The sequence below is a fragment of the Oncorhynchus nerka genome, linkage group LG22 (genome assembly GCF_034236695.1).
Source record: "Oncorhynchus nerka isolate Pitt River linkage group LG22, Oner_Uvic_2.0, whole genome shotgun sequence".
Classification (NCBI taxonomy): domain Eukaryota; kingdom Metazoa; phylum Chordata; class Actinopteri; order Salmoniformes; family Salmonidae; genus Oncorhynchus; species Oncorhynchus nerka.
This window is the reverse complement of record NC_088417.1, coordinates 95,134,541-95,157,118: the sequence shown is the minus strand read 5'-3', so window position 1 is coordinate 95,157,118 and position 22,578 is coordinate 95,134,541. Positions and strand designations below refer to the sequence as shown.

The following is a 22,578-nucleotide window of genomic DNA, read 5'->3' as shown; positions in this document are numbered from 1 at the left end:
TCATTACTCCATGGTCGGGGCAACAAAGTGCTCTCATTACTCCATGGTCGAGGAAACAAAGTGCTCTCATGACTCCATGGTCGGGGCAACAAAGTGCTCTCATTACTCCATGGTCGGGGCAACTAAGTGATCTCATTACTCCATGGTCGGGGCAACAAAGTGCTCTCATTACTCCATGGTCGGGGCAACTAAGTGCTCCCATTACTCCATGGTCGGGGCAACAAAGTGCTCTCATTACTCCATGGTCGAGGCAACAAAGTGCTCTCATTACTCCATGATCGGGGCAACAAAGTGCTCTCATTACTCCATGGTCGGGGCAACTAAGTGCTCTCATTACTCCATGGTCGAGGCAACTAAGTGCTCTCATTACTCCATGGTCGGAGCAACAAAGTGCTCTCATTACTCCATGGTCGGGGCAACAAAGTGCTCTCATTACTCCATGATCGGGGCAACAAAGTGCTCTCATTACTCCATGGTCGGGGCAACAAAGTGCTCTCATTACTCCATGATCGGGGCAACAAAGTGCTCTCATTACTCCATGATCGGGGCAACAAAGTGCTCTCATTACTCCATGATCGGGGCAACTAAGTGCTCTCATTACTCCATGGTCGAGGCAACTAAGTGCTCTCATTACTCCATGGTCGGGGTAACAAAGTGCTCTCATTACTCCATGGTCGAGGCAACTAAGTGCTCTCATTACTCCATGGTCGGGGCAACTAAGTGCTCTCATTACTCCATGGTCGGGGTAACAAAGTGCTCTCATTACTCCATGGTCGGGGCAACAGTACTCTCCTTGAGTGACAGAGGGCAGGGCTTGGTAAGGGAAGTATCATGCAACAGGAGGAGAGGGAGGAAAATGACTCAAGTAGCAAACTCAATCAACTTTAAAAATGGACATTACACGTGCCGGAGATGCATATCACATGCATTGTTGCATCATCAGTGGGAGAGTTTTGGAATTCCTGAATTTACTGAGACCATAGACCATGGCCTCTGCCCAGTGGTGTAATGATTATTATTTTAGGGTATCTGTACTTTACTTTACAATTTATATTTTGGCATACTTTTACTTTTACTTCACTACATTCCTATAGAAAATACTGTAGGTTTTTCTCCATACATCTTCCTTTGTTAAATTTTGAATGCTTAGCAGGACGGAAAAAAATTGAAATTCACGCACTTATCAAGAGAACACGTGCCTACTGCCTATGGTCTGGCAGACTCAATAAACACATGCATCTTTTGTAAATAATGTCCTAGTGTTGGAGTGTGCTCCTGGCTATACGTACATTTTAAAAACAAGAACATGTTGCTGCCTGCTTTGCTTAATATAAGGAATTTACAAGGAATCAATAAGTGCATCGATGACGTCGTCCCCACAGTCACCGTACATACCCCAACCAGATGGCATGGATTACAGGCACCATCTGTACTGAGCTAAATGCTAGAGCTCCCGCTTTCAAGGAGAGGGACTCTAACCCGGAAGCTTATAAGAAATCCCGCTATGCCCGCCGATGAACCATCAAACAGGCAAAGCGTCAATACAGGACTAAGATCGAATCGTACTACACCAGCTCTGGCAGGGCTTGCAAACCATTACCAACTACAAAGGGAAGCTCAGCCAAGAGCTGCCCAGTGAAACGAGCCTACCAGACGAGCTAAACTACTTGTATGCTTGCTTTGAGGCAAATATCACTGAAACATGCATGAGAGCACCAGCTGTTCCGGAAGACTCTGATCACGCTCTCCGCAGCAGATGTGCGTAAAACGTGTAAACAGGTCAACATTCACAAGGCCGCAGGGCCAGACTGTAACACCAACATGTTTTTTAAGCAGACCACCATAGTCCATGTGCCCAAGAACAGTAAGGTAACCTACCTAAATGACTACCGACCCGTAGCACTCACGTCTGTAGCCATGAAGTGCTTTGAAAGGCTGATCATGGCTCACATAAACACCATTATCCCAGAAACCCTAGACCCACTCCAATTTGCATACCACCCAACATATCCATAGATGATACAATCTCTGTTGCACTCCACACTGCCCTTTCCCACCTGGACAACAAAAGGAAGGCCTGATCACTACAAAGACGAGACAGCCTATAGGGAGGAGGTCAGAGACCTGTCCGTGTGGTGCCAGGATAACATGCTCTCCCTAAACGTGATCAAGACAAAGGAGATGATTGTGGAATACAGGAAAAAGAGAACCGAGCACGCTCCCATTCACATCGATGGGGCTGCAGTGGAGCAGGTTGAGAGCTTCAAGTTCCTTGGTGTCCACATCACCAACAAACTAACATGGTCCAAGCACACTAAGACACTCGTGAAGAGGACACGACAAAACCTATTCCCCCTCAGGAGACTGAAAAGCTTTGGCATCGGTCCTCAGATCCTCAAAAGGTTCTACAGCTGCATCATCGAGAGCATCCTGACTGGTTGCATTACTACCTGGTAAGGCAACTGCTCGGCCCCAAGAACACAGTGGCCTCCATCATTCTGAAATGGAGACTAGACCTAGACTAGAGCTTCCTAGAGCTGTACACCCAGGCAAACTGAGCAATCGGGGGAGAAGGGCCTTGGTCAGGGAGATCACCAAGAACCAATGGTCACTCTGACAGAGCTCCAGAGTTCCTCTGTGGAGATGGGAGAACATTCCAGAAGGACAACCCTTCTCTGCACCACCAATCAGGTCTTTATGGTAGAGTTGCCAGACAGAGGCCACTCCTCAGTAAAAGCACATGACAGCCCACTTAGTTTGCTAAAAGGCACATAAAGGACTCTCAGACCATGAGAAACAAGATTCTCTGATCTGCTGAAACCAAGATTGAAGTCTTCGGCCTGAATGCCAAGCGTCATGTCTGGAGGAATCCTGGCATCATCCCTACGGTGAAGCTTGGTGGTGGCAGCATCATGCTGTGGGGATGTTTTTCAGGTGCAGGAACTGGGAGACTAGTCAGGATCAAGGGAAAGATCTACAGAGAGATATTTGATGAAAACTTGCTCCAGAGCCCTTAGGACCTCAGACTGGGTTCACATTCCAACAGGACAACAACCCTAAGCACACAGCCAAGACAACGCAGTAGTGGCTTCAAGATGAGTCTCTGAATGTCCTTCAGTGACCCAGCCAGAGCCCGAACTTGAACCCGATCGAACTTCTCTGGAGAGACCTGGAAATAGCTGTGCAGCAACTCTCCCCATCCAACCTGACAGAACTTGAGAGGATCTGCATAGAAGAAGGGGAGAAGGTGTGCAAAGCTTATAGCATTGTACCCAAGAATAATTTGAGGCAGTAATCGCTGCCAAAGGTGCTTCAATAAGGTACTGAGTAAAGGGTCTGAATACTAATAGAAATGTGATATTTTTTTATTTGTTTTTTATTTGTAATACATTTTCAAAATTGTCTAAACCTGTTTTTGCTTTTTCATTATGGGGTATTGAGTGGAGATTGATGAGGAATAAAATTAATTTAATACATTTTAGAATAAGGCTGTAATGTAACAAAATGTGTAAAAAGTCAAGTTGTCTGAATACTTTCCAAAAGCTGAGACAGAGCCCTTTCAAACAGCCCTTTAAAGTACCACATCGATGCAATAGTACCACATCAATCAAATGGTAATCAGTCAAAATCACCTCTGAAAATGTGTATCTTTTATTGGCTTTTCCCCTCAAAACAACTGTCATTTACACAACTTCATAATGAAGAGAAACATGTTATTGAGCATATTGACTCTTCCTTTTTAAGGATTGATCATCTGAAATCAGAATAGCAAAAACCTTTTTACTGTGAATGAGTTATAGTCATTTTAGTGACTGGTGGTAATTTCCTGTAATTCCATGGAACGTTCTGTGATCATACACTTTCTTATCTGGATAGTATAATAAACATATACAATGAGTGTACAAAACCTGAGCAACACCTGTTCTTTCCATGACGTAGACTGACCAAGGTGAATCCAGGTGAAAAGTATGATCCCTTAACTATACATTGGGGCAGCAGGGTAGCCTAGTGGTTAGAGTGTAGAGGCGGCAGGGTAGCCTAGTGGTTAGAGTGTAGAGGCAGCAGGTAGCCTAGTGGTTAGAGTGTAGAGGCAGCAGGTAGCCTAGTGGTTAGAGTGTAGAGGCAGCAGGTAGCCTAGTGGTTAGAGTGTAGAGGTGGCAGGGTAGCCTAGTGGTTAGAGTGTAGGGGCAGCAGGGTAGCCTAGTGGTTAGAGTGTAGAGGCAGCAGGTAGTCTAGTGGTTAGAGTGTAGAGGCGGCAGGGTAGCCTAGTGGTTAGAGTGTAGAGGCGGCAGGGTAGCCTAGTGGTTAGAGTGTAGAGGTGGCAGGGTAGCCTAGTGGTTAGAGTGTAGAGGCGGCAGGGTAGCCTAGTGGTTAGAGTGTAGAGGCGGCAGGGTAGCCTAGTGGTTAGAGTGTAGAGGCGGCAGGGTAGCCTAGTGGTTAGAGTGTAGAGGCGGCAGGTAGCCTAGTGGTTAGAGTGTAGAGGCGGCAGGGTAGCCTAGTGGTTAGAGTGTAGAGGCGGCAGGGTAGCCTAGTGGTTAGAGTGTAGAGGCGGCAGGTAGCCTAGTGGTTAGAGTGTAGAGGCGGCAGGTAGCCTAGTGGTTAGAGTGTAGAGGCGGCAGGGTAGCCTAGTGGTTAGAGTGTAGAGGTGGCAGGGTAGCCTAGTGGTTAGAGTGTAGAGGTGGCAGGGTAGCCTAGTGGTTAGAGTGTAGAGGCGGCAGGGTACCCTAGTGGTTAGAGTGTAGAGGTGGCAGGGTAGCCTAGTGGTTAGAATGTAGAGGTGGCAGGGTAGCCTAGTGGTTAGAGTGTAGAGGTGGCAGGGTAGCCTAGTGGTTAGAGTGTAGAGGCGGCAGGGTAGCCTAGTGGTTAGAATGTAGAGGTGGCAGGTAGCCTAGTGGTTAGTGTAGAGGCGGCAGGGTAGCCTAGTGGTTAGAGCATTGGACTAGTAACCGAAAGGTTGCAAGTTCAAATCCCCGAGCTGACAAGGTACAAAATCTGTCGTTCTGCCCCTGAACAGGCAGTTAACCCACTGTTCCTAGGCCATCATTGAAAATAAGAATTTGTTCTTAACTGACTTGCCTAGTAAAAATTTTTAAATAATAATATTTAAATTGCCAACCCCTCTTTTTACATACTACCTCAATTGGCCCGACCAACCAGTGCTCCCGCTCATTGGCTAACCAGGCTATCTGCATTGTGTCCCTCCACCTGCCAACCCCTCTTTTTACGCTTCTGCTACTCTCTGTTCATCATATATGCATAGTCACTTTAACCATATCTACATGTACATACTACCTCAATCAGCCTGACTAACCGGTGTCTGTATGTAGCCTTGCTACTTTTATAGTCTAGCTACTGTATATAGCCTGCCTTTTTACTGTTTTATTTCTTTACTTACCTATTGTTCACCTAACACCTTTTTTGCACTATTGGTTAGAGCCTTTAAGTAAGCATTTCACTGTAAGATCTACACCTGTTGTATTCGGCGCACGTGACAAATAAACTTTGATTTGATATTGATGTCACTTGTTAAATCCCCTTCAATCAGTGTAGATGAAGGGGAGGAGACAGGTTAAAAAATGATTTTTTTTAAAGCCTTGAGACAATTGAGACATGGATTGTGCCATTCAGAGGGTGAATTGGCAAGACAAAAGATTTAAGTGCTTTTGAACGGGGTACGGTAGTAGGTGCCAGGCACACCAGTTTGAGCGTGTCAAGAACTGCAACACTGCCGGGTTTTAAACACTCAACAGTTTCCCTTGTGTATCAAGAATGGTCCTCCACCCAAAGAACATCCAGCCAACTTGGCACAACTGTAGGAAGCATTGGAGTCAACATGGGCCAACATCCCTGTGGAACGCTTTCGACACCTTGTAAAGTCCATGCCCCGACGAATTGAGGCTGTTATGAGGGCAATATTATTAGTTTTGTACAAACATATTATACATTTTATTTTGTCTTCAATTTGATAAGGAAAGACATACACAAGTAATATAATGTGAATAAAACAATAACTTTAGTGAAAGAATAAGATTAAGAGAATACATTATCTCGTTCAAACCTGAAAACAAAGTGCAAGCTATCATAACCATAAGATTGTATACAACAATCACATTTTAATGTAAACGTAAATGGAATTACAAAATATTATAATATAATAAGACGTATAATAACAATAATTGGCTTTTACAACCTCAAATTCTTCTTACACACATTCCACTAGGCCTATAACCTAATACATTCCACTAGGCCTATAACCTAATACATTCCACTAGGCCTATAACCTAATACATTCCACTAGGCCTATAACCTAATACATTCCACTAGGCCTATAGCATAATACATTCCACTAGGCCTATAGCATAATACATTCCACTAGGCCTGTAGCCTAATACATTCCACTAGGCCTATAACCTAATACATTCCACTAGGCCTATAGCATAATACATTCCACTAGGCCTATAACCTAATACATTCCACTAGGCCTATAGCATAATACATTCCACTAGGCCTATAACCTAATACATTCCACTAGGCCTATAACCTAATACATTCCACTAGGCCTATAACCTAATACATTCCACTAGGCCTATAGCATAATACATTCCACTAGGCCTATAACCTAATACATTCCACTAGGCCTATAACCTAATACATTCCACTAGGCCTATAACCTAATACATTCCACTAGGCCTGTAGCCTAATACATTCCACTAGGCCTATAACCTAATACATTACCCTAGGCCTATAACCTAATACATTCCACTAGGCCAATAACCTAATACATTACCCTATAACCTAATACATTCCACTAGGCCTATAACCTAATACATTACCCTATAACCTAATACATTCCACTAAGCCTATAACCTAATACATTCCACTAGGCATATAACCTAATACATTCCACTAGGCCTATAATCTAATACATTCCACTAGGCCTATAACCTAATACATTCCACTAGGCCTATAACCTAATACATTACCCTAGGCCTATAACCTAATACATTACCCTAGGCCTATAACCTAATACATTCCACTAGGCCTATAACCTAATACATTCCACTAGGCCTATAACCTAATACATTCCACTAGGCCTATAACCTAATACATTCCACTAGGCCTATAACCCAATACATTCCACTAGGCCTATAGCCTAATACATTCCACTAGGCCTGTAACCTAATACATTACCCTAGGCCTGTAGCCTAATACATTACCCTAGGCCTATAACCTAATACATTCCACTAGGCCTATAACCTAATACATTCCACTAGGCATATAGCCTAACACATTACCCTAGGCATGTAGCCTAATACATTACCCTAGGCATATAGCCTAATACATTACCCTAGGTCTGTAGCCTAATACATTACCCTAGGCCTGTAGCCTAATACATTACCCTAGGCCTGTAGCCTAATACATTACTCTAGACATGTAGCCTAATACATTACCCTACATTTACATTTAAGTCATTTAGCAGACGCTCTTATCCAGAGCGACTTACAAATTGGTGCTTTCACCTTATGACATCCAGTGGAACAGCCACTTTACAATAGTGCATCTAGGTCTTTTAAGGGGGAGGGGGGGTGAGAAGGATTACTTTATCCTATCCTAGGTATTCCTTAAAGAGGTGGGGTTTCAGGTGTCTCCGGAAGGTGGTGATTGACTCCGCTGTCCTGGCGTCGTGAGGGAGTTTGTTCCACCATTGGGGGGCCAGAGCAGCGAACAGTTTTGACTGGGCTGAGCGGGAACTGTACTTCCTCAGTGGTAGGGAGGCGAGCAGGCCAGAGGTGGATGAACGCAGTGCCCTTGTTTGGGTGTAGGGCCTGATCAGAGCCTGGAGGTACTGAGGTGCCGTTCCCCTCACAGCTCCGTAGGCAAGCACCATGGTCTTGTAGCGGATGCGAGCTTCAACTGGAAGCCAGTGGAGAGAGCGGAGGAGCGGGGTGACGTGAGAGAACTTGGGAAGGTTGAACACCAGACGGGCTGCGGCGTTCTGGATGAGTTGTAGGGGTTTAATGGCACAGGCAGGGAGCCCAGCCAACAGCGAGTTGCAGTAATCCAGACGGGAGATGACAAGTGCCTGGATTAGGACCTGCGCCGCTTCCTGTGTGAGGCAGGGTCGTACTCTGCGGATGTTGTAGAGCATGAACCCTAGACATGTAGCCTAATACATTCCACTAGGCCTATAACCTAATACATTCCACTAGGCCTATAACCTAATACATTCCACTAGGCCTATAACCTAATACATTCCACTAGGCCTATAACCTAATACCTTCCACTAGGCCTGTAGCCTAATACATTCCACTAGGCCTATAACCTAATACATTACCCTATAACCTAATACATTCCACTAGGCCTGTAGCCTAATACATTCCACTAGGCCTGTAGCCTAATACATTCCACTAGGCCTATAGCCTAATACATTCCACTAGGCCTATAACCTAATACATTCCACTAGGCCTATAACCTAATACATTCCACTAGGCCTGTAGCCTAATACATTCCACTAGGCCTATAGCCTAATACATTCCACTAGGCCTATAACCTAATACATTCCACTAGGCCTATAACCTAATACATTCCACTAGGCCTATAACCTAATACATTCCACTAGGCCTATAACCTAATACATTCCACTAGGCCTTTAGCCTAATACATTCCACTAGGCCTATAACCTAATATATTCCACTAGGCCTTTAGCCTAATACATTCCACTAGGCCTATAACCTAATACATTCCACTAGGCCTGCAGCCTAATAAAGGAAGTGTCAGAATGGAAACAAATTGAAAGCATGGAACGAAGGGGAAATAATCACTGACAACATGAGCTACTGGGTGAGGACTAGGAGTCCCTTTACCACAAGAGGTTGATGGCACCTTAATTGGGGAAAACGGGCTCGTGTTAATGACTGGAGCGGAATGGTTTCCATGGTTCCCAGGTGTTTGATACCATTCCATTTGCTCCGCTCCTGTGCCCTTTACTAGTACCTATGTCTGGTATGTGCAGTATATCTATGTACGTGTCCTGTGAGGGTGTGATTGTACCTGTTCTCAGTGACAGAGCTCTCATAATTGTGAGAAATCTTTCCGGTCTAGTTGAGGTACCTCACGGTGACATAATTCACTTTTAGTCTCTGCGCCGAAACTCACTCCTACTGATGACCCATTGGCATCAGTCGTTACTTTGGCAATTCAAGATGGCGCTACCCATACCTCTTTTTTTATTTTTTCCCCCTTTATTTAACTTGGCAAGTCAGTTAAGAACAAATTCTTATTTACAAAGTTTGCCTACCGGGGAACAGCGGGTTAACTGCCTTGTTCAGGGGCAGAACGACAGATTTTTACCTTGTCAGCTCGGGGATTCAATCTAGCAACCTTTCGGTTACTGGCCCAACGCTCTAACCACTGGGCTACCTGCCGCTCCTAATAAACGTTGTTCAAGATTACAATACTGAAAATATAGACGTTTCTATGTTACAAAGCACGTGTTTAGGGTTAGTGGATTGGATCTCTTTCCTCAGCGTAACTTCTTGAAGTGTTTCCTTCCCCCTTAACAAACCAAACGTTGAAATACCCTTATTGAAGGTAAAGTAAAAACCCAAACCGGTCCGCGCATCAATACCGGTGTATATAGTAAAATACCTGGCATCCACAGATGTCTGGCTCAGTCTTGAGGAGAAGATGGTTATGACATTATAACAGATAGTCACCTACACAGCCACAGAACAACTTAGCATTAGGAATCGTTATGAGCAAATTGTATTTATGAGTAGAACGAGAGCTTCAACTGTCCATTTTGAATTTGACCACAAGTAACATTCTGGGTCACAAAACTTTTTAAAATTGTTTTAAGGTGTGTCTTTTGACTCGTTTTTTTGTGTGTGCTTCGCTTGATTTTTTTCAGGAAGAAATGTTGTGAGGGGTTTAAGTTTGTGCTGGGCCAGTGCATTCCTGAAGGTATGGAACCGTTCCCAATCTGCATCCCAAATGGCACGCTATTCCCTACATAGTACACTACTTTTGGCCAGAGGCCTATGGCACCCTATTCCCTACATAGTACACTGCTTTTGACCAGCCCCGTACTGCACTGTGTAGGGAATAGTGTGCTATTTGGGATGCAGATTTATGTCTTTCTTTGGTCTTTCTTGTGTGTTTGCTTAGATATTTTTGGAAACCATTCCCTGGTGTTCATAGGTTTGTGTCTCTGGTTTAACCCATAAACCATTAGATTGATATGCTGTAATTTTAACATTTCTATTATTTTAACCTTCCTGTTATTTTAACCTTTCTATTATTTTAACCTTTCTATTATTTTAACCTTCCTGTTATTTTAACCTTTCTATTATTTTAACCTTCCTGTTATTTTAACCTTTCTATTATTTTAACCTTTCTATTATTTTAACCTTCCTGTTATTTTAACCTTTCTGTTATTTTAACCTTTCTGTTATTTTAACCTTCCTGTTATTTTAACCTTTCTATTATTTTAACCTTCCTGTTATTTTAACCTTTCTATTATTTTAACCTTTCTGTTATTTTAACCTTTCTATTATTTTAACCTTTCTGTTATTTTAACCTTTCTATTATTTTAACCTTTCTGTTATTTTAACCTTTCTATTATTTTAACCTTCCTGTTATTTTAACCTTTCTATTATTTTAACCTTTCTATTATTTTAACCTTCCTGTTATTTTAACCTTCCTGTTATTTTAACCTTCCTGTTATTTTAACCTTTCTGTTATTTTAACCTTTCTGAAAGAGCGTAAGAAAGCATGCTCGGTGTTTAGTGATTTTAAAGTACAGTTATTTCATTATTGTTGGATTTTGTTAAACCTCATATTCTGTTACAATGAGTCCATTGGCACATGCCGTCTTAATTTGTGTTAAAGCGTTTTCTTCAACCGTAACATATGATTATCATATTGTTATTAAAGGCATCATTCGTCTTACTAAGTATTCAGTGACCGGAGACTTCAATTCTATTCAACTTTTATTGGTCCTCCAATTACTAACGCGCTTTAATTAAGACATGAGAGACAATGACTTCAAAGTGCAGTGTCATAAACATCGGTAATAAGTATGAAATCATGTGCTAAAAGCAGGAACTGGAATCAGACCTGTGCTTGATCGCTCTATTCATACATAACTGGTGCCATCTAACCTGGTCCCAGATCTGTTTTGTGTTGTTTTAGGCCAACCGTAGGAGATGCCAGGACAGCACAAACAGATCTGGGACCAGGTTAGGTGCCGTCATAGTGCAGTTAGTCAGTCCTAGCTGTGTTTGTAAGACGGAGTAGTATCTCTATACCAGTCCCAGCTGTGTTTCTGATAGAAGCGTCTATGTGTGTGTACAGATTATGATGTGTGTGTACAGATTATGATGTGTGTGTACAGATTATGACGTGTGTGTACAGATTATGACGTGTGTGTACAGATGATGACGTGTGTGTACAGATTATGATGTGTGTGTACAGATTATGATGTGTGTGTACAGATTATGACGTGTGTATACAGATGATGTGTGTGTACAGATTAGGATGTGTGTGTACAGATTATGATGTGTGTGTACAGATTATGACGTGTGTGTACAGATTATGACGTGTGCGATGGCGCCCCCTGTGAACAACAGTGCACGGACCACTTTGGACGGGTCGTGTGCACCTGTTACCCTGGTTACCGCTACGACCGGGAGCGACACCGGAACAGAGAGAAGCCATACTGCCTGGGTGAGACCTGGTCCCACACATAGAAATAGAATGTACATTCTAGTAACTATATTTCTATGGTCCTACGCCCCTGTATTAACACAGTCACCGAGCAAAGATAACCATGGCCAAGTACTACTACTCAGGTATGGCCTCCAGTAAGTGTACCCTCTCCAGCTACATATTCAGCTACATTTTCAACAAAATATTCAGCTACATTTTCAACAAAATATTCAGCTACATTTTCAACAAAATATTCAGCTACATAGTCGGCTACATAGTCAGCTACATATTCAGCTACATAGTCGGCTACATAGTCAGCTACATATTCAGCTACATATTCAGCTACATATTCAGCTACATAGTCGGCTACATAGTCGGCTACATATTCAGCTACATATTCAGCTACATATTCAGCTACATATTCAGCTACATAGTCGGCTACATAGTCGGCTACATATTCAGCTACATATTCAGCTACATATTCAGCTACATTTTCAACAAAATATTCAGCTACATAGTCGGCTACATAGTCAGCTACATAGTTGGCTACATATTCCATAATATATTTCACTATGAAGTCCTTTTTTTGTTTCAGTGTTGTTATTTTAGTAGCATTCTCTCACAGGCTTGGACACTGGCAGTCTCACATTTCATTTTATTTCAAATGGCACTTCTCATGATAGACCGCATTAAGAATACAACAAGTTGAACAAGCCCTCTTTGTGTTTTCTCTTTCTTTCTCCTCTTTCTTCACCACCCCCCTCTTTTTCTCTTTCTCTACCATCTCTCGCCACCTCTTTCTTTCCCCCTCTCTCCTGTCACCAACCCTTCTCTCTCTCGCTCTCTCCCCTTCGCTCGCTGCCTCGCTCTCTCTCCCTTTCTCGCCGCCACCCCCTCTCTCTCTCTCTTTCCTCCTTTCTCACCACCACTCTCCCCTCTCTCACCACCACCCCCTCTCTCTCTCTCTTTCCTCCTTTCTCACCACCACTCTCCCCTCTCTCACCACTCTCCCCCTCTCTCACCACCACCCCCTCTCGCCACCTCTTTCTCTCCTCTCTCTCTCTCTCTCTCTCTCTCTCAATTCAATTCAATTCAATTTAAGGGCTTTATTGGCATGGGAAACATGTGTTAACATTGCCTAAGCAAGTGAGGTAGATAATATAATATATATATAATATATCTCTCTCTCCCCCTCTCTCTCTCTCCCCCTCTCTCTCTCCTCTCTCTCTCTCTCTCTCTCCTCCTCTCTCTCTCTCTCTCCCCCCACCCCCTCTCTCTCTCTCTCTCTCTCTCTCTCTCTCTCTCCCCCACCCTCTCTCTCCCTCTCTCTCTCTCTCTCTCTCGCTCTCCCCCTCTCCCTCTCTCCCTCTCTCTCTCCCTCCCTCTCTCCCACCCCCCTCTCCCCTCCCCTCTCTCTCTCTCTCTCCCCCTCCTCTCTCTCTCTCTCTCTCCCCCCTCTCTCTTTCTCTCTCTCTAGACATGGATGAGTGTGCCAACAACAACGTGACGGTGTGCTCTCAGGTCTGTCTAAACTCTCCAGGGAGCTACAGGTGTGAGTGTGAGAAAGGTTTTTTCCTGGAAGAGGATGGGAAGACCTGCACCAAGGGGGAGAGAGGTGAGGGGGGAGAGAGGGAGGGGGAGATTTTTTTTGGCTGACATTTTTTCCTGGTTTTTCCTTTCCAGGCCCTCTGAGTAGGAATGCTATTCTAGGATCAGGTCCCCTCTGCCCATATAAATGATTCATTATGATCTAAAAGGGGAAACTGATCCTAAACCAGCACTCCTAGATGAGATGCTTTCTGAACACAGGCCCTGAAGGCACGTATGACAGTGATTTAATATTTGTTTAACCTTTATTTAACTAGGCAAGTCAGTTAAGAACCAATTATTATTTACAAAGACGGGCCTACACCGACCAAACTCGGACGACGCTGGGCCAATTGTGCGCCGCCCTATGGGACTCCCATTCACGGCCGGTTGTCATAGAGCCTGAATTAGAACCTGGGTGCCTGTAGTGATGCCTCTAGCACTGAGATACAGAGCCTTAGAACACTGTGCCACTCGGGAGAGGACCCTAGTGTGCATCCCAAATGACACCATATTCCCTATATAGTGCACTACTTTAGACCAGAGCCCTATGGATCCCTATTCCCTATATAGTGCACTACTTTAGACTCGGGCCCAGAAGTACACTACATAATCAAATCTAATTTTATTGGTCACATGACGCTGAATACAACAGGTGTAAACTTTACAGTGAAATTCTTATGGCTATATACAAGGAGCACGGGTTCTGAGTCAGTGTGCGGGGGTACCAGGTAGTTGATGTGATTGAGGTAATACAGTGTGGTTAGGGGTAAAACTGACTGGTCAATCTGGAGATATATATGTGTGTATGTGTGTGTATAGGGTCTAGTGAGTGTGCATAGAGCCAGTGCAAAACAACTAAGGTAAATAAATAATAGAAGGGGTCAATGTAAATTGTCCGGGTTGTGATTGGATGGCTTGGGGGTAGGGTATAGGGAATAGGGTGTCATTGGATGGCTTGGGGGTAGGGTATAGGGAATAGGGTGTCATTTGATGGCTTGGGGGTAGGGTATAGGGAATAGGGTGTCATTTGATGGCTTGGGGGTAGGGAATAGGGTGCCATTGGATGGCTTGGGGGTAGGGTATAGGGAATAGGGTGCCATTGGATGGCTTGGGGGTAGGGTATAGGGAATAGGGTGCCATTGGATGGCTTGGGGGTAAGTTATAGGGAATAGAGTGCCATTGGATGGCTTGGGGTAGGGTATAGGGAATAGGGTGCCATTGGATGGCTTGGGGATAGGGTGCCATTTGATGGCATTTAAGGGTGCCATTGGATGGCTTGGGGGTAGGGTATAGGGAATAGGATGCCATTTGATGGCTTGGGGTAGGGTATAGGGAATAGGGTGCCATTGGATGGCTTGGGGGTAGGGTATAGGGAATAGGGTGTCATTGGATGGCTTGGGGGTAGGGAATAGGGAATAGGGTGTCATTTGGGACGTAGTAGTCTACAGACACCTGGCATCCATTATAGATCACATGATCCTATTTCAGAAGGAGTCTCTCTCCCAACGCCAGCCGCCACCTTCACTCCTGTTCTAGTTTCATTTGCCTCAAACAAACTGCAGAAAAAGAGGAGCTGCTGCAGGTTTTTTTTAGTAGGTTAGTAAAGGAAGTGATCATGGTTTGGTCATTCGCAACTTCCTCTGGTTCCTGTTACATTATCTAATGTTAAATTCACACTGTGTGTCTTTACTGAGAACAGTTAGGCACACACACACACACACACACACACACACACACACACACACACACACACACTTAGCTGTGAGGTTAATCCACAACCCACCTTGCAGCAGTAATACATCTAGTCTTCACTTCTCCAAAACATAAAGAAAATCTCTCAAAGCAAAACTGACTTCATCTGGTTTTGGGATTAGCTTGCCTTGTGGCACAGTGTCCTAGGGTTGTGCAAGTACCCCACCATCATTAAAGTGGTGTTTTTTATGTTCCCTTGAAAAGAGTGTGCAGTTAACCTGGGAGGGAGGGAGGGAGGGAGGGAGAGGAGGGGGCTGGTGGGAAAACCCAACAACCTTGATGTGTGAGCTTGATTAAAGGTATTCTGTGGGTCTTTGCTGAAAAGTAATCATAGCCATGCCTTTCACCTGTGCTGCGATCCACTGAGATCTATCAGCAACATAATATTGTGGGGAGCAGGGTGTGTGGTCTTTACACCACAGCCCCCCTACTCCCCTGTCTACGTACTGTACCCCCCTGTCTACTCTACTCCCCTGTCTACTCTACTCTACTCTCCTGTCTACGTACTGTACCCCCCTGTCTACTCTACTCTGTCTCCCCCCCTGTCTACTACTGTACCCCCCTGTCTACTCTACTCCCCTGTCTACTCTACTCCCCTGTCTACGTACTCTACCCCCTGTCTGTCTACTCTACTCCCTGTCTACTCTGCTCTACTCCCCTGTCTACTCTACTCTACTCCCTGTCTACCTACTCTACTCCCCTGTCTACGTACTCTACTCCCTGTCTACCTCTCTACTCCCCTGTCTACTCTATCTGTCTCCCCTGTCTACGTACTGTACTCCCCTGTCTACTCTACTCTACTCCCCTGTCTACTCTACTCCCCTGTCTACTCTACCCCCCTGTCTACCTACTCTACTCCCCTGTCTACTCTACTCCCCTGTCTACCTACTCTACCCCCTGTCTACTCTACTCTACTCCCCTGTCTACTCTACTCTACTCCCCTGTCTACTCTACTCTACTCCCCTGTCTACGTACTGTAAACCCCTGTCTACCTACTCTACTCTCCTGTCTACGTACTGTACTCCCTGTCTACCTACTGTACTCCCTGTCTGTGCCCCCTCTCTACTCCCTGTCTACGTCTGTACTCCCTGTCCCTGTCTACCTACTGTTCTCCCCTGTCTACTCTCTACCCCCTGTCTACTCTACTCCCTCTACTCCCCTGTCTCCCCTGTCTTTACTCCCTGTCTACCTCTGTCTACTCCCCTGTCTACGTACTGTCTACTCCCCTGTCTACCTACTCTACTCCCCTGTCTACGTACTGTACCCCCCTGTCTACTCTACTCCCCTGTCTACGTACTGTACTCCCCTGTCTACGTACTCTACTCCCCTGTCTACTACTCTACTCCCCCTGTCTACGTACTGTACTCCCCCCTGTCTACTCTACTCTACTCTCTCTGTCTACGTACTGTACTCCCTGTCTACGTACTCTACTCCCCTGTCTACTCTCTACTCCCCTGTCTACTCTACTCCCCTGTCTACGTACTGTACTCCCCTGTCTACCTACTCTACTCTCCTGTCTACTCTCTACTCCCCTGTCTACTCTACTCTACTCCCCTGTCTACCTCTCTGTCTACCTCTCCCTGTCTGTCTACTCTGTACTCCCCTGTCTACCTACTCTACTCCCTGTCTACTACTGTACTCCCCTGTCTACCTACTCTACTCCCCTGTCTACGTACTGTCTCCCTGTCTACCTACTCTACTCCCTGTCTACTCTACTCTACTCCCTGTCTACTCTACTCTACTCCCCTGTCTACTCTCTCTACTCCCCTGTCTACCTACTCCTCCCTGTCTACCTACTCTACTGTACTCCCCTGTCTACCTACTCTACTCCCTACGTACTGTCTCCTGTCTCTCCTGCTCCCCTGTCTACTCTACTCCCCTGTCTACCTACTCTACTCCCTGTCTACCTGCTCTACTCCCTGTCTACCTACTCTACTCCCCTGTCTACCTACTCTACTCCCCTGTCTACCTACTCTACTCCCCTGTCTACTCTGCTCCCCTGTCTACCTACTCTACTCTCCTGTCTACGTACTGTACCCCCCTGTCTACCTACTCTACTCCCTGTCTACGTACTGTACTCCCCTGTCTACTCTCTCTCCCTGTCTACTCTACTCCCCCTGTCTCCTCTCTCCTGTCTCCTGTCTCCTGTCTACTGCTCTACTCCCTGTCTACTCTACTCTACTCCCTGTCTACTCTACTCCCTACTCCTACCTGTCTCCCCTGTCTACTGTACTCCCTGTCTACCTGTACTCTACTCCCTGTCTACCCTACTCTACTCCCCTGTCTACCTACTCTACTCCCCTGTCTACTCTACTCCCCTGTCTACCTACTCTACTCTCCTGTCTACGTACTGTACCCCCCTGTCTACTCTACTCTACTCCCCTGTCTACTCTACTCCCTACCTACTCTACTCCCCTGTACTCCTGTCTCCCCTGTCTCCGTACTGTACTCCCTGTCTACCTACTCTACTCCCTGTCTACATACTGTACTCCCTACTGTCTACTCTCTACTCCTGTCTACGTACTGTACTCCCCTGTCTACGTACTGTACTCCCCTGTCTACATACTGTACTCCCCTGTCTACCTACTCTACTCCCCTGTCTACGTACTGTACTCCCCTGTCTACATACTCTACTCCCCTGTCTACTGTACTCCCCTGTCTACGTACTGTACTCCCCTGTCTACTCTACTCTACTCCCCTGTCTACTCTACTCTACTCCCCTGTCTACTCTACCCCCCTGTCTACTCTACTCTACTCCCCTGTCTACTCTACTCCCCTGTCTACCTACTCTACTCCCTGTCTACTCTACTCCTCCCCTGTCTACTCTACTCTACTCCCCTGTCTACTCTACTCTACTCCCCTGTCTACTCTACTCTACTCCCTGTCTACCTACTCTACTCCCCTGTCTACTCTACTCTACTCCCCTGTCTACGTACTGTAAACCCCTGTCTACCTACTCTACTCTCCTGTCTACGTACTGTACTCCCCTGTCTACCTACTGTACTCCCCTGTCTACCTACTCTACTCTCCTGTCTACGTACTGTACTCCCCTGTCTACTCTACTCTACTCCCCTGTCTACTCTACTCTTCTCCCCTGTCTACGTACTGTACCCCCCTGTCTACTCTACTCCCCTGTCTACGTACTGTACTCCCCTGTCTACCTACTCTACTCCCCTGTCTACGTACTGTACCCCCCTGTCTACTCTACTCCCCTGTCTACGTACTGTACTCCCCTGTCTACGTACTCTACTCCCCTGTCTACTCTACTCCCCTGTCTACGTACTGTACCCCCCTGTCTACTCTACCCCCCTGTCTACCTACTCTACTCCCCTGTCTACTCTACTCTACTCCCCTGTCTACTCTACTCTACTCCCCTGTCTACTCTACTCTACTCCCCTGTCTACCTACTCTACTCTCCTGTCTACGTACTGTACTCCCCTGTCTACCTACTCTACTCTCCTGTCTACGTACTCTACTCTCCTGTCTACGTACTGTCCTCCCCTGTCTACCTACTCTACTCCCCTGTCTACCTACTCTACTCCCCTGTCTCCTCTACTCTACTCCCCTGTCTACCTACTCTACTCTCCTGTCTACGTACTGTACTCCCCTGTCTACCTACTCTACCCCCCTGTCTACTCTACTCTACTCCCCTGTCTACTCTACTCTACTCCCCTGTCTACCTACTCTACTCTCCTGTCTACGTACTGTACTCCCCTGTCTACCTACTCTACTCTCCTGTCTACGTACTCTACTCCCCTGTCTACGTACTGTAAACCCCTGTCTACCTACTCTACTCTCCTGTCTACGTACTGTACTCCCCTGTCTACCTACTGTACTCCCCTGTCTACCTACTCTACTCTCCTGTCTACGTACTGTCACGAACCGGCTCAAAGCCTGTAACAAAGGGAGACAACGTGGAGATAATGAGTAGCAAAATATGTATTTATTACCTAAAGCAACTAAGTATAATAGACAATGGTGTGTGTAATCAGTAATCAGTAGTGTAAGTGAGTGTTTTGCATGCATGAATGTGATAATGCAGGGTGATGAAAGGTGCCAAAGCAAACAAACAAACAAACGGCCGGCCACCAAGAACCACAACACAATCTACAGAGGGTGTCTGCATGGAGAGAGTCTCCTCCATGAATGGGGAAGTGGTGTATTTATCCTGGGAGCACCGGGCCCAGGTGTTTCCCATGTAGCTGACGACCCTCCCAACTCCGCCCACCAGCATCCTAATAAGGAAATAACAGAGAGAATACGGCAGACAGAGTGGGAGGGTCGTCACAGTACTGTACTCCCCTGTCTACTCTACTCTACTCCCCTGTCTACCTACTCTACTCCCCTGTCTACGTACTGTACCCCCCTGTCTACTCTACTCCCCTGTCTACGTACTGTACTCCCCTGTCTACGTACTCTACTCCCCTGTCTACTCTACTCCCCTGTCTACGTACTGTACCCCCTGTCTACTCTACTCCCCTGTCTACGTACTGTACTCCCCTGTCTACGTACTCTACTCCCCTGTCTACTCTACTCCCCTGTCTACTCTACTCCCCTGTCTACTCTACCCCCCTGTCTACCTACTCTGTCCCTGTCTACCCCCTGTCTACTCTACTCCCCCTGTCTACGTACTGTACTCCCCTGTCTACCTACTCTACTCTCCTGTCTACGTGCTGTACTCCCTGTCTACTCTACTCCCCTGTCTACTCTCTCCCCTGTCTACGTACTCTACTCCCCTGTCTACGTCCCCTGTCTACTCCCCTGTCCTACTCTACTCCCCTGTCTACTCTACTCCCCTGTCTACTCTACCCCCCTGTCTACCTACTCTACTCCCCTGTCTACTCTACTCTACTCCCCTGTCTACTCTACTCTACTCCCCTGTCTACTCTACTCTACTCCCCTGTCTACCTACTCTACTCTCCTGTCTACGTACTGTACTCCCCTGTCTGCCTACTCTACTCTCCTGTCTACGTACTCTACTCTCCTGTCTACGTACTCTACTCTCCTGTCTACGTACTGTACTCCCCTGTCTACTCTGCTCTGTCTCCCCTGTCTACTCTCTACTCCCTGTCTACTCTACTCCCCTGTCTACTCCCCTGTCTACCTACTCTACTCTCCTGTCTCGTACTGTACTCCCCTGTCTACCTGCTCTACTGTCTATTCTCTCTACTCCCTGTCTACTCTACTCTGTACTCCCCTGTCTACCTACTCTACTCTCCTGTCTCGTACTGTACTCCCCTGTCTACCTACTCTACTCTCCTGTCTACGTACTCTACTCCCCTGTCTACGTACTGTACTCCCCTGTCTACCTACTCTACTCCCCTGTCTACTCTACTCTACTCCCCTGTCTACTCTACTCTACTCCCCTGTCTACCTACTTTACTCCCCTGTCTACCTACTCTACTCTCCTGTCTACGTACTGTACTCCCCTGTCTACCTACTTTACTCCCCTGTCTACCTACTCTACTCTCCTGTCTACGTACTGTACTCCCCTGTCTACTCTACTCTACTCCCCTGTCTACTCTACTCTACTCCCCTGTCTACCTACTCTACTCCCCCTGTCTACCTACTCTACTCTGTCTACGTACTGTACTCCCCTGTCTACCTACTCTACTCCCCTGTCTACGTACTGTACTCCCTGTCTACGTACTCTACTCCCCTGTCTACTCCTGTCTACTCTACTCCCCTGTCTACCTACTCTACTCCCCTGTCTACTCTACTCCCCTGTCTACCTACTCTACTCTCCTGTCTACGTACTGTACTCCCCTGTCTACTCTACTCTACTCCCCTGTCTACGTACTGTACTCCCCTGTCTACTCTGTACTCCCCTGTCTACTCTACTCTACTCCCCTGTCTACGTACTGTACTCCCCCTGTCTACCTACTCTACTCTCCTGTCTACCTACTCTACTCCCTGTCTACTCTACTCCCCTGTCTACTCTACTCTACTCCCTGTCTACCTACTCTACTCCCTGTCTACCTACTCTACTCCCCTGTCTACCTACTCTACTCCCCTGTCTACTCTGCTCCCTGTCTACCTACTCTACTCTCCTGTCTACCTACTGTACCCCCTACGTACTGTCTCCTGTCTACTCTACTCTGCCTGTCTACTCTACTCCTACTCCCCTGTCTACCTACTCTACTCCCTGTCTACTCTACTCCCCTGTCTACCTACTCTACTCTCCTGTCTACGTACTCTACCCCCTGTCTACTCTACTCCCTGTCTACTCTACTCTACTCCCTGTCTACTGTACTGTCCCTGTCTCCCTGTCTGTCTACTCTACTCCCCTGTCTACCTACTCCCCTGTCTACTCTCTCTACTCCCTGTCTACGTGCTGTACTCCCCTGTCTACATACTGTACTCCCCTGTCTACCTACTCTACTCCCTGTCTCGTGCTGTACTCCCCTGTCTCGTACTGTACTCCCTGTCTACCTACTCTACTCCCTGTCTACGTACTGTACTCCCCTGTCTACGTACTGTACTCCCTGTCTACCTACTCTACTCCCTGTCTACGTACTGTACTCCCCTGTCTACGTACTGTACTCCCCTGTCTACATACTGTACTCCCCTGTCTACCTACTCTACTCCCCTGTCTACGTACTGTACTCCCCTGTCTACATACTCTACTCCCCTGTCTACTCTACTCCCCTGTCTACGTACTGTACTCCCCTGTCTACTCATTTCTCTACTCCCTGTCTGTCTACTCTACTCCCTGTCTACTCTACCCCTGTCTACCTACTCTACTCCCCTGTCTACTCTACTCCCCTGTCTACCTACTCTACCCCCCTGTCTACTCTACTCTACTCCCCTGTCTACTCTACTCTACTCCCCTGTCTACTCTACTCTACTCCCCTGTCTACGTACTGTAAACCCCTGTCTACCTACTGTACTCCCCTGTCTACCTACTCTACTCTCCTGTCTACGTACTGTACTCCCCTGTCTACTCTACTCTACTCCCCTGTCTACTCTACTCTTCTCCCCTGTCTACGTACTGTACCCCCTGTCTACTCTACTCCCCTGTCTACGTACTGTACTCCCCTGTCTACCTACTCTACTCCCCTGTCTACGTACTGTACCCCCTGTCTACTCTACTCCCCTGTCTACGTACTGTACTCCCCTGTCTACGTACTCTACTCCCCTGTCTACTCTACTCCCCTGTCTACGTACTGTACCCCCCTGTCTACTCTACTCCCCTGTCTACGTACTGTACTCCCCTGTCTACGTACTCTACTCCCCTGTCTACTCTACTCCCCTGTCTACTCTACTCCCCTGTCTACTCTACCCCCCTGTCTACCTACTCTACTCCCCTGTCTACTCTACTCTACTCCCCTGTCTACTCTACTCTACTCCCCTGTCTACTCTACTCTACTCCCCTGTCTACCTACTCTACTCTCCTGTCTACGTACTGTACTCCCCTGTCTACCTACTCTACTCCCCTGTCTACTCTACTCTACTCCCCTGTCTACCTACTCTACTCTCCTGTCTACGTACTGTACTCCCCTGTCTACTCTACTCTACTCCCCTGTC

General features: G+C 46.4%; 1 protein-coding gene across 2 annotated transcripts in view; it reads left to right on the top strand.

Moving 5' to 3' along the window:
- The window catches only part of ccbe1 (collagen and calcium binding EGF domains 1), a 126,693-nt gene that overhangs the window by 74,666 nt on the left and 29,449 nt on the right, over positions 1-22,578 (top strand). For both annotated transcript variants that reach the window (XM_029628611.2, XM_029628610.2), the window contains exons 3-5: positions 9,911-9,963; positions 11,593-11,727; positions 13,187-13,324. In XM_029628611.2, coding sequence (XP_029484471.2) covers positions 9,911-9,963; positions 11,593-11,727; positions 13,187-13,324 — 326 coding nt within the window. The remainder of the gene's footprint in view (positions 1-9,910; positions 9,964-11,592; positions 11,728-13,186; positions 13,325-22,578) is intronic.